At 41.5% G+C, this 12,519-nt stretch overlaps 1 protein-coding gene across 5 annotated transcripts in view; it reads left to right on the top strand.

The window, feature by feature from the left end:
* SPMIP7 (sperm microtubule inner protein 7) overlaps positions 1-12,519 on the top strand; it is a 28,592-nt gene that overhangs the window by 4,551 nt on the left and 11,522 nt on the right. Inside the window, exons 2-8 of one of the 5 annotated variants that reach the window (XM_074341059.1) lie at positions 381-478; positions 1,295-1,371; positions 1,865-2,003; positions 3,780-3,847; positions 6,410-6,451; positions 7,934-8,041; positions 11,615-11,911. In XM_074341059.1, the coding sequence (XP_074197160.1) occupies positions 381-478; positions 1,295-1,371; positions 1,865-2,003; positions 3,780-3,847; positions 6,410-6,451; positions 7,934-8,041; positions 11,615-11,639 (557 nt within the window). In that variant the 3' untranslated portion in view covers positions 11,640-11,911. Of the gene's footprint in view, positions 1-380; positions 479-1,294; positions 1,372-1,864; positions 2,004-3,779; positions 3,848-4,882; positions 5,217-6,409; positions 6,452-7,933; positions 8,042-8,300; positions 10,144-11,614; positions 11,912-12,519 lie in introns of those variants that run through there. The other 4 variants (XM_074341060.1, XM_074341058.1, XM_019731601.2 and 1 more) reach the window with 4 other exon arrangements.

Raw genomic sequence — 12,519 nt, 5'->3', positions numbered from 1 at the left:
ATGTATGGTGCAGTAAATGTTTGTTGAAGGTAGCCTTTGTATTTGATAGTCTCCTAATTCATCATTAGATAAATTATCTACATAGTAACCAGACTCCTTTGGTCCCCACTGTCCCCAGCATGTCTATACACACAAACACAGATCCATCGTACCCAACAGGTCTCTTCCTATAATGAGTAATAAATAACAAATAATTCTACCCTATCATGATAATCATGACATGTAAATTCCAGAGCTGTTCTGTTCTCACAGATGAGAAAAATTGTTAGAATTGGACAATTGACACTACACATTTTAGCTTTCTAATAGGAACTTTTTCTTTTGGAAGAAGAACTGTTTATTGCGTTTCTAACTGAAAGCACCTACATTTTTGTGTTCAGGTTGGACAAGCCCGGTGAAAGTTCCTCCTTTACAGCCTCCCCATGAAGGATGCTTGATAAATCACACGTACACATTTGATGAGGAAGCAACGTGTACAGTAAGGTTTTCATGACTGGGTGGTGTAATACAATGTTTGTAATTAATTTATGTCATTGTGAATTTGATATGTTGAGCCTTGTACAAATAGCTGCCATGTATAAAATACGTCTTACGTGCCAGGCACTGTGCAGACTTCACCGTCACCATCATTATCTTGTCATCCCTACAACTATACTCCGGGGGGTGACCGAGTAGTAGACGCTGGTGGCGCCCAACCCAGACCCCCATTACTGGCAAGTGCACCCCCTCCATTAGCAGTGAGTGACGGCCAATATGGCTGACAGCCACCAGCCCGGAGGACTGCGCCCTCCTATACTGTCTCCTGGACGTTGGTCAATGACCGACTGACTGACTTGAGAGAACCAAGGCCGGTCTCCAGCTGAGACCACGTTCTTACCAGCATCTATTCCTCATCCTTCCCTGCTCTTCACCTAGAACAACCCCACAATATATTACTTGACCAAAAATCCTGTTTCAGTCCCTGTTCTGGACAAGATAGTATTGTTATCCCCATTTTATTTGAGAAAACTGAAGCCCGGTGATGTTAAGTTACTGACTTTTGACCACATAGATATGAAACCAAAATTTAAACTTAGATACCTTTCTGAATTTAAGGTTTATATTATTAATCATTTTCCTATGTGTATTTTATAGTTTCTAAACCCTAGATATTTAAATTACTTGAAGACGTCCCAAAGGATTCACAGATATGAAAAGAGTATTTTAAAACAGCTTCACACACCATAAAATTCACGGTTAAAGTGAATGTGTTTATGGTTTTTAGGATAATCATAATATTATTTATGCCTCCTAGGATGACGGAAAACCGCTTTTACAACCAAACAAGAAATATAATGCTAAGGACTCATTTTATAAATCCTCTACACAAAAGTAAGCATTTTTCCCAATGGAATTTTGATTTTGAAATATATTTATTTTATCTTTCATAATACATCCCCTTTGTATTTACATTATCCTGGATCCTATGGGAAATTCAGAGAACATCAGATACAGGCATTTAGTTACTCATGTTGATTACTAAAATAAATAGGTCATATATTTGACCCCCTTTATCCTCAATTGACTTTGGGTGGTGAACACACAATACAATACATACCGTGTTTCCCCAAAAATAAGACCTAACCGGACAATCCCTTTTGCCATATAAAGTTGCCATACAAAGTATCACGGGAGTGATAACCCATCCCATCCACTTGCTCTGGCCACACCTGAGGGGTGGGAATTATCTATGGCATGTACACCGGGGGCAGGAATCTCGGGGGACATCTCAGAATTCTGCCTACCACAACGAATGATATTGCTGTGAACTGCACCAATTGAATATGTATTTTTCATAAAATGTGGTCATTTAATAATTTCATAGAGCTTACGAACATGTTCCTTGGGACAAGATGCTACCGCCAAAACCCTATCCAGAAGAAACCACCATGGAAAAAGCTGCCGACCTCGTCTCACAGTGTTTTACGCTGAAAAGATATGAAAGGGTCCCGACAATAACTCAGGTCAGAGAATACCCTGGAAAACAACATATTTATTACTGAACTTTAAAACTTTAAGTCACAATAATACTTATTTTGTGGTTAAGAATTATGGAAAGAATGTACATTTACAGAATTGAAAATACCATAATCATAAAAGTCATCAGTGACCTCAAATACTTTAATATTATCCATATTAAAATTTTAAAAAATTATTTAAGACTACCTCTTTCTCAAAGGTCATTTGCACTGACTGTTTATTTTTAAAAATTGCAAACGAAGGAGTAAATAATGAAGAAGACACAGATAACTGATTACTATCCCACCACAGAACCTGCGCTGAAACAGGTTTCGAAATTGAATCTAGAACCTAACCTCTGTGCTTTGGAGACAGAGTGGGAGAATCCATGAATCGCAGAGCTCTTCCTATGTAGTAAACGAAGCATTCCTAGTTGTCCATGGAGAGGCCCAATCTTCTCATTTCTAAACATCAGGAATTTGTCACCTGGATTACCGTGTCCACGTAACCCAGGGTGCTTTTCCTAAAGTGTGCATCTCTCCATGTCCCTCTGCTGATGAAACCCAGCACTTTCTATAAAGCAGAACCTACACCCCCGACTTGTGGCATCCCCAATTTTCCATCCCTGCCCCGCCCTGAGCCTTCCTGCTGCTCTTCCACCCCCCGACCCCCCCAGCTCCCCCTCCGACCCCCCCACATCCCCCACCCCCACCCCACTGCATCCCAGCACAGTGTGTGCTGGGCTTGTCCGATGCCCTCAGGCCGGGTCTTTCGCAAATACTGTTGCACTGCCCTCCTCACTGCTTTTTCCAGGCTGAGTCCCAAGAATCCTTCAGCTCTTATCCTAGGTGTCTCTTTGATCCCTCACACTCACTGACCGTGCTTGCAACGCTACTCCTACCGATGCGATGCCCTCATCCTTTTCTGCCATGTCTCATTTCTTAGAAACCTGACGAGCTCTGGGACTGCTAGTCATGGTGAGGTTTCATTTACTTTATAAAATCCATAGGGCTGAGAAGGAAATCAGTTACACTGAAATACAGTTATAAGCATGGACCCATAGAGGTTCATGAATCACAGCTTAAGAAGCCAACATTGTCTTGAAAACTTCTTTAGCTTTTACAGAGAAAAGTGGTAATAAGAGGAAAAACAGTTTCAATATAAAGTCTCATTATGGGATTTTCACATAGAAATTAAAATCAATTAAAGGATAAAAAACATGCCTGGATTCTTATAACTATTTTTTTAAGGATCTCTCAACTACCTGAAAGTATTATATCTTGCAAAAATTGGTCATTTTATTAAATATTCTTTGGTGTGAAAAGATACAAGTATCCAGAGTCCTTCCAGGCAAGGTGAGGCTCAAAGCTCTGGACCTGGGCTGGGCTGGAGGCGGGACTAGCCTGGGGCTGCAAAGGGTGGGCGGATGTGGATCCAACTGACCACAGCCTCTGGGACGAAAACCAAAATCAGACCTTTCACGAGGGCTGCTTTCTGAAGGAGGTGGGTAGTGAGGCAGATTCCAGCTATGAGAAAGCAAACTGAGATCCAGGGTCTGAAAGCAGAGCAGAGGCCAGGGGAGCTCCAGAGCAAAACCCAGAGTCACTGTGTGTGTTTGGGGAGTGCTTTTCATGGCCAGCCTGAGGCTTGCCTCTGATGCTGAGAGCACTGTTAAGAGTGCTGGAGCTTATATACTAGAAATTACAGTAATTGGTGCTTATATACTAGAACTTACAGTAACTTGTTCATTAAATATCTGTCATTCATTTTGATGATTTTAGATGGTTGGTGGACTCTGGGACAGATTTCAAACAAGATCTTTCTTGGCACCGGTCAAACCAATTAATTTGTAAGTTTTATCTCCTAATGTTCTCATCACTAGATTTTCCACTATCACATGCTTATCGTTAATAATCCAATGATGTAGCCCATGGTGGAAGAGAGGGGTGAAGGGGACATCCTCCAGAGAGAATCTTGTACATTTAATTTTATATTTACCTAATCCACAATTAATTGCAAAATAGAGGAAATATTTAGCCTTAGTCAGCAAAATTAATGAGAGTTTTGGATAAATTTCAGCTAGTGAAAAACAGTATCATAAATAACATTTTCCAAATCTTTCAAAATGCACCACTTGAATAAAACTAGTGTAAATTGCTCATTAAAAATAATTGTTTATTATTAGAAGAAAAAAGAATACTGAAATGGAAATATGCAAAATTGTAATCAAGTTTAACTGCTGGATCTGGAATTATAAATGGTGATACTCAGAAAAATATTGGGTCTCGTCAGCAAACTTAGATTTTATTGAGCTAGATTCTAAAAATAATGTGTAAAATTTTTGACAATGATTATTTAAAAGATGGTTTTGCCAAATGTATAAAATACCCCAATATAAACAACAGATTCCAATGTATAAATTGAATGGTAATAATTTTAATAAAATATTAAAACACTCAAAAAACATAAGATCCTTGTAAATACAACAAGCTGAAATTGTTGATAATCCCATTCAAATGTCTTTTAAGAGAATAAAGATATAAATTATTGATACTCTTAATATTCTGTGAGTGCGAATGCCAAACTTTATCAGCATCTTTTTATTTAAATAGCATCTGGTAACATAGCAAACAGCTCACCCAGGTGATAAAGTTTTTTCCAGTTTGCATGGAGCCGTTACATTTATTTTCAGTGGTAAGTCATCTGATGAATGAAAAGCTGTATGTCTAAGTGAGTACAGCCAACAGCCACTTCTCAGGACTCCCGAGGAGCCTGAGGAACTCAAAACGGAGACTCCCTCTATGCAAATGTTCCTCCCAGGAGCCCACACAAAAATGTATATGCAACTGTTTATATCAGCTTTATTCATAATCTCCAAAACCAGGGAACAACCAAGAAGTCTTTCAACCCGTGAATGGAAAAACGTGCACTGGATAAACATACCAGCGTACACCCGTGCAATGGCTACAGCTCAGCAATGGGAAAGAACAAACGCAACACACAACAACGTGGGGGATTCGTAAATGGATTTTGCTCAGTGAAAGCAGTCAGACCCAAAAGGTCACATATTGTATGATTCCATTGTATGATATTCCGGAAAAGGCAAAACCACAGGGGTGGGAATACACCAGTGGCGCCAGGCGTTGGGGCAGAAAAAGGACTTGAATACAAAGAACCTATAAGGGGACATTGAGGTGATGGAACTGTTGTATGTGAGTCCATGGTGCGGCCATAGGACCCTGCATTTGTCAAACCCGTAGCACTGTACACCATGAAGAAGAAACTTGACTGCATGCAACATGAAAAATAAGTAAACAAATGAATATCAGCATGTCGGGGGAATCCAGGACGAAATGCCAATTGTCACAATGAGTCTGTGTTACAAATAAATGACGTGACTACCCTTAAGTGGATGGGGGGAAAGGAGTGGTCCTAAATAAATTTGGAAATGGTATTTTGACTGAATACTGTAATGCTAAAGACAAAAAGAACTGTATATAAATCCGCATCATACTCGAGATGGTAAATGTGTGCCTCAAAGGAAAATGGTTTGGCAATTCTAAAAGTTATTTCATGTATATACTCTGTTTGAACAAAAAAGTGAGTATTTGGTAGTAATGGGAGGCAGCTTTCACGGGGTCAAAAACAGAAATAACAAATGAGTAAGGCCAAAAATGAACCCCGGGGTGCCGTATTACATAAGGAGCTAGCCTCTGAGCTCATGTTCAGTAGAGACACAGAGCAGATACAAACGTGTCTATAGATATACACAGGTATGTACGTCCATGTACATCCACTGAGAGGCCCAGGAGAGGGCCAGCCCAGCAGCCACAGCACATCTGGCACCCAGACGTTGATTTTTTCTCCAAGATAAGAAATTTTGAGATCCTTGGAGAAATGGCTGATTCTAGGGCTGGAGCAGGGAAAACACAAAATAAACCTGGAGCGCCTGGGACTGCTGTCATTGCTGGGGTCTCGGGGAAGCCACTGAACCCTGCAGCACGGCTGCTTCATCTGCATCGTGGACGGGTAGCCTGGATGCCTGCAAGACCCGCTCAAGTGCGGAAAGTCTAAGAAAACGGGAGCGTCAGCTTCGCTGCCTATGGCACGTCTAATCCCTGAGGAAGCATGCAGCCAGAGGGCAATCCATGAGGAGAGGTTTGAGGCAGCGCTAAAAGCGTGCGAGTCAACAGACATACGTGTCCGTGTGAGTTTGGGGGCGTTTCTCTCACTTAAAACTACATCTTGAAATCCTTTCTGTTTAAGACTCCAAACTTTCGGAGGCCAATCCCTATGAGATGTCTCTGAAGATTTTGCTGTTGTTATTTTAATAAGAGAAATACTGTAATGACTTGATGTTTATTTAGTTAATGTGAATAACTCAATTGCGCATATTTTTTCTTTTTCTCAGTGTGAGTCCAAGTTCTCGAAGCAAATACATTCCTCTCTACACGTACGTAATGCTTTTTTAATGTTTTGAAAATTACTAGATTGACACCTAAATTGTAGTTTACTTTCAACTCACTCCTGTTTGTAATTCACTTTTTACTACAATTTATGCTTTCTGACAGATTTCTAAAGTTTTCCTAGCACAGTACCCATGGGATGTGAGGATATTCATCAAAGATTTGTTCAAGATTTTAATAAAAGAAAGGGGTGTGGTATTTTTATGTTTTCCCAAACTGGTTATTCTATGAAATAAAATACCTTGCATGCTAATATTAGTTTGGTGCAAAAGTAATTGCAGTTTAAAAGTAATTGCAAAAACCACAATTACTTTTGCACCAACCTAATAGTATAGGGTGTTGCCCACGAGAAAGACTTTTATCTGTGGTGCGGGAAATACGATGCACTCACCAACACTGACGTGCCAGAAATGTAGCCGCCCACGTGTGTCAACTTCAGTGCGGCTTTCCGTGGGGGGCAAAGGAGCGTGGCGTCCACCACTAAAGAGTCTGCTCTGCTTTAGCCCGAAGAAGAACCTTGCGTGCTAGTCCGTTCAGGCAGTGATCACAGCCTGAGCCCCACACTCTGGGCGGCTCATACACAACAGGCGTTTGTTTCTCACAGTTCTGGAGTCTGGCACCAGCATGCTCGGGGAAGGGCCCTCCGCTGCGTCACAGGTTTCTCACTGTATCTTGACATGGTGGAAGGGGTGAGGGAGCCCTGGGGTCCCTTCTGTATGGGCACTAATCCCATGAACAATGGCTGCTCCCTCACGACCTCCACACCTCCCACCACCTCACACCATCACCTTGGGCATTAGAAGTTCAACATAGGAATTTTGGGGGATCACAAACACTATGATCATAGCCTCCGGGAACAAAGGAAATCAAGACAATGGAGCGCTCAGGCTGTTTTGTCTTTGTCCCGCCCCCATGACAGCTGCCTCTTCTGATGTATGACAGAGTTGACTAGTCTTTCAACCATGGCCACAGAAGCAACCCAAGGACACTCTGACTGACACAGACTCCACTTTCTCTCAGGCCCCTGAGGCACGTTGCTGGCCGCCCAGGATCCTGGGCACCTGCCCAGGTTTCCACAGGAGCCCGGCTCTCTCGGGCACATACCAGCCTGTGCCTTGCCCCAGGCCACCCTCCAGCAGCCAGTGAACCCATTGTTCCAGAGCTGCAGAGTCTCCTGTTCCTTTGCTCAAAAGCACAAAACAGCTGTTACTCTCACTCTGGCCCAAACTGAAGATCACAAGAGCTTAGAAACTCCTATTCTGAAAAAGAGAAAGTCTCTCTTTTTTTTTTTTTTTTAAGGCAAATTGTTCCATCATCATGCTGCTCCCCCCCTTTTATTTTTTGCATTTTCTGTTTTTGATCTATTTTTGGCAAATGGAATTTCTTTTGGAAGTCAGGACATTGTTTACCTAGTTCTTCTCTGTTTCTTATAAGGAGACACATGTTTTCTTTTCTTTTCGCCCTGACAGTGGTTATGTGCAGTCCACAGATACTGAAGACATTGACAACCCTTTTGGGGACCTCACATCTCTGGCCAAGCCTCGGAACTCTACAATTCTTCACACAACCGCAAGCCGGTGAGTTCCTCTTATAGTTACCCCCCTTCCCTTGTCATTAAGGATGAAACATGGTGATGGGCATTGTTATTAATTAAGGAACTAACAATGGCCTGCTATTGAACCTAGCTTACGAAGAAAGATACCTGTTTCTTGAAATAACTGTAGATTGTCACAAAGGACATTACAGTTTTAGGCACTGACTGCCTTGGGTGCCTGGATATGGACACGTATTTGCTTTTACCAGTGGGAATACTGAGGCTTGGAAATGCCTTCCTAGGACTCACAGGACACCTGCTGTCAGCTGAAGTCCTGTGCTCTTCCCAGTATGCCACTGAGTCACTAACCGTCATGGATATGGGACCATGGGTTTCTGTAACAACTGACGAACATGCAGAAGATTTCATGCAAAGCCATAGTGGGAATCATGGTGGTATTTAAAATGTTAATTGTTTTCTGTTTAAAAAAAGAATAAAATTACTGTGCCCATAAGAGAAACAACCATGTTTCCCCAAAAATAAGACCTAGTTGGACCATCAGCTCAAAAATATTAATTTTTGCTCCAAAAGACGCATTAGAGCTGATGGTCCGGCTAGGTCTTACTTTGGGGGAAACAGTAATGCTAAACATTTTAAAAGAAGGACATGGGGATAAACCAATTTAAAAATATTTTGCAGGAGTAAAATTTTAATAATGCTTCTGCTTTGAAATGGGTATTTGAATTTTGAAATGTTTTATGAAACATTCCTGCTAACAAATTGAAACATTCTCTTGGGTCATTCTCCAAAGACAGTGAAGAGCAGTCTGGCAGCATTTTTTGAATTTGATCTGAAATTTACCGTTTAATTTGAACAAATTCGGAAACACACCGTTCTGCTTCATTTTGCTGTTAATTTCTGTTTTTAAGGAAGTGAAATTATGAGTGGACCATGCAAAAGACCCGAAGACATTAACTGTACTTGTGCAACACGGCCACTAGAGGGCAGCCAGGTCGTGATTAGGTTTCAATTTTTAGCATAATCTTACCATTTTAACACAAAGAAATGCTTTCCAATGTATTATGAAATACGGGTAGACACAAAAGTATGTACTGTCATGTGTAACATATAAAGTAAAATGAAGAAGAAATGCCGGTGTATCCCCGCCTCGCTGAAGAATAGTCTTTTACTGACACCTTTACGCTGCCTGCGTTCTCCTCCCACGCTCCTCACCTGGGCCCCTGCCCCAACCGAGGTCCTCACTCTCAGACTGTGCTCACCTTTGGTTTGCTGTGCTTTATACATTTACCACGTACATATGAATCTCTGTGCAAAATATTGTGCTGTTTCTCTAATACCGCGTTGAGCTAAAAAGCAGTACAGTGTGACGTCATTTGCGTGGAGTCCAAAACCCAGAAACAAGTAAACTTACTTTGTGCCAAGAAAGGAATAGGGCGCCATCCTATTCAAAAACAAATAGGACTCTTCCTTAACCTTCTCATCTTAACGTCTTTACAGAGAAATACCTTTGCGATACTGTCTTCAGGGTTCTCATAACTCATGACACGGGGTCCTGGGAGGGGGGTTGCTCACCATGCTGCTCCCCCACCTTCCACAGAAGCCCGTTTCGAGTCCGGGCCACTGACTTGAGTGCAGGTGGCTCCAGGGAAGGAATCATCAATTTCCCTAAAAGGTGACTCTTTCAAATTTTCCTCATTGATTTTGTCTTTTGGTCACCAAGTCATCTGACATGCTCAATGTTTTTTAAACTGGTGGTGATCATACTAATAGTTTAAAAGATAGTTTTCAAGATATTATTGTAGAACTGAATCTGATCATTATAGAAAATAGTACAGAAAAATTCATAATAAAGTTATAACCACACTCACACAAAAACATAACCATTATTAAGCTTTTGGTATATTCTCATCTGTCATATGCATTTTTAGTGTTGCTTTTGTATATGTACATAGCTGTGATCATACCACATGTAAACATTTTACCGTCTTGATATTACAACATCGCCGGGGTACATGTTATTAAGAACTCATCATAATTTTTATTTGTGTAGGTGTACTGTCATTTGGGTTACATATGAAAATTCTTTCCCTTTTTTGTTATGATAAATGTTGTCATCAAACACTTTTTATATGAATCTTTTTCATGATTTGGAATATTAGAGGAGACTCCTTGAAATGGATTATGGAGTCAGAGTGCATAAATGTGCTGAAGCATATTGCTGAATCATTTTCTGAAAATATTGCATAAATTTACAGTAAAACCAGTGTTTGTGCTGTTTATGGTCACCTTCAAAGCTCACATTTGAAGCTCACAAGGCACCTTCTTTTCCTTTCAAATGTTTCCATGGTAAAAATAATTCAAATATTTTTAAAGTGTAAGAACTAAAATATTTCTTTTATTTTCAATTCAATGTTTTTGATATATTTCCAATCTAAAATTTCCCTCCAAGCGTTCACGACTGTCTGTAATGTAGAGGTACGTCCAAGCACATGGCTGTGTGTGCGTGCCTACGCGTACGTGGGGGTGTAAGGCTGAACTAAGCAATGGAAATGTTCCCTGTCGCTGTGCAGGGCTATGGAAATCTTCCTAATGGCTGCATGACGTTCACCACAAGGCTATGTTATAGTTTACATGGACCAAGTACTGATTAAACATTTTTCCTGTGAAAAAATAATAAACGGAGCCACTTTAAATGGAGTCAGAGATGCCGCCCAGAGGAACTGTCTTGTGCGTCTTATGCCTCAAAAAAGTTCGGAATGTTAAAACAGCGAAGTAGCCTCTAGACTGGGCCTAAAGCAACATTGTAGCCCAAAGACAGATTTGCAAAGATAAAAGAAAGCAGATACTACAACGTCTGACTGATGACGACCGGACTGGAAATTAAAAACAGTTTAGAATCAGCATCTCTGTCACATTATCTGCACCAGGAGCAGGGTCTTCCTCCTGTGGTTGTCACTGTCCCCCTTCCCTGTCTCAGAAACACCCATGGCCTTTGTTCCTCATGGGAACACTATTCGGGCTTCTACCTGAATCAGTACGTCCTCAGTAGCTATTCTTATAGATCTCAATAAATGCTTGTCTCCTGTCACTTTGAAAGGCCCTTTATTTTTAGGTTAATATTTTTGTAAACAATACAGGAATGAACAACTGCTACACATAACTTTGCACAGTTTTGCATTCATTTCTGTAGAACAAATCTCTAAACACAGAATTGTTGCATGAGTTTTTTCATTACAATTAAAATATTTTCTAATTTGGTAGGTGGGCCCAGCTATTAAAAAGCATTTAAAATGAAAGAGCTCAAAATATGACCGTAGGTTCCAGTGAAGTTCCTCACTTCTAAGTTCAGACTCGTTTAGGAAGCAGGAGAATTAGTTTAGGGTTCAGGAAATCTTGGATCTCAGGATAAACAGCTTTTCTGTCCCTTCAGTAAACGTGTCCCGTTGACAGATCAGGGTACTTACTGTCCAGGATTTTTTGAAAATGATACAAAGTCACCCTCACTTACAATCTGTGACAAGCAAAAAACTTAAGACTAACGTAAGGATCCCCCTTTTCCTCCAAATCTGATTTTGTGTCCTTCTCTTCAACACAGGAGTTATACTCTTTGCAACCCTTAGCTTAATGAACAGGCAGAAGAGAAGTGTGTTTGCTTTCAGTAACTGCTGTGCAGTTCCACAGAGTTTCAAACTGCTGGGAATTAGTGAGTCACGGGCACGAAGCACCCACCGGGCACAATGGTTAATAGCAGAACTGAGCAACTTCCGGCTCCAAAAGCGTGTCACCCTGCCCTTTCCCAAGCAAATGGAGGGAACTGCTGGAAATGGTTTCTTTTGCGCTGAACTAAATTCTGGAGCCACATGGGATCTTCTGAACGTGCATCTCACCCAGTCTGGCCCCTTGTTTTACCAACAAGGAAGCTGGGGTTCGGAGACAAGAGAGGCTGCGCCCAGATGACAGAGCAGGTGGAGTGATGCTGGCCGCAAACCCACACCTTGGGCCCCGCACCTGGTGCTTCCCAGACACCACTGGCCCGTTTTCCCAAACCTGCCAAGCACCTCCTGTGCCTGTTCCACTAGGTTACAATGTTTTATTTCAGGGCTTCACATGGTTCCATGTTTACTTGCTTTCCCTCAGTCACGTGTGTGATGGAGCGTTTGCAAATACTGAGGAATTGTCTACATGGACCCCAGGCAGATGCTGACCAAGATCCAAAATGGAAGAAGGGGGCTTCCCAGAGGTCAGTGTGATGTGTTACACCTTTAAAAGAAGGTTAAAGGCTGAGGCTGTGAATAGAAAAGTGCCTTACATGAGCCCGACACTTCTGCCTGCTCGGAGAACTCTCACATCTGCTTCATCTGTTTTTCAAAATGGTGTGTTGGGGCTGGAACAGGCTGTATCCCCATTTTACAGAAGAGGCAGCTGAGGCTGGAGTAAATGAGGTAAGGGCCCCAGACCACCCATTTCATGAACAGACTCCTAGTCCACCGGGCAAACTCG

The sequence above is a fragment of the Rhinolophus sinicus genome, linkage group LG09, assembly GCF_036562045.2.
Source record: "Rhinolophus sinicus isolate RSC01 linkage group LG09, ASM3656204v1, whole genome shotgun sequence".
NCBI classification, from domain to species: domain Eukaryota; kingdom Metazoa; phylum Chordata; class Mammalia; order Chiroptera; family Rhinolophidae; genus Rhinolophus; species Rhinolophus sinicus.
The sequence above is the reverse complement of the archived record's forward strand: the minus strand, read 5'-3'. Positions and strand labels throughout refer to the sequence as shown.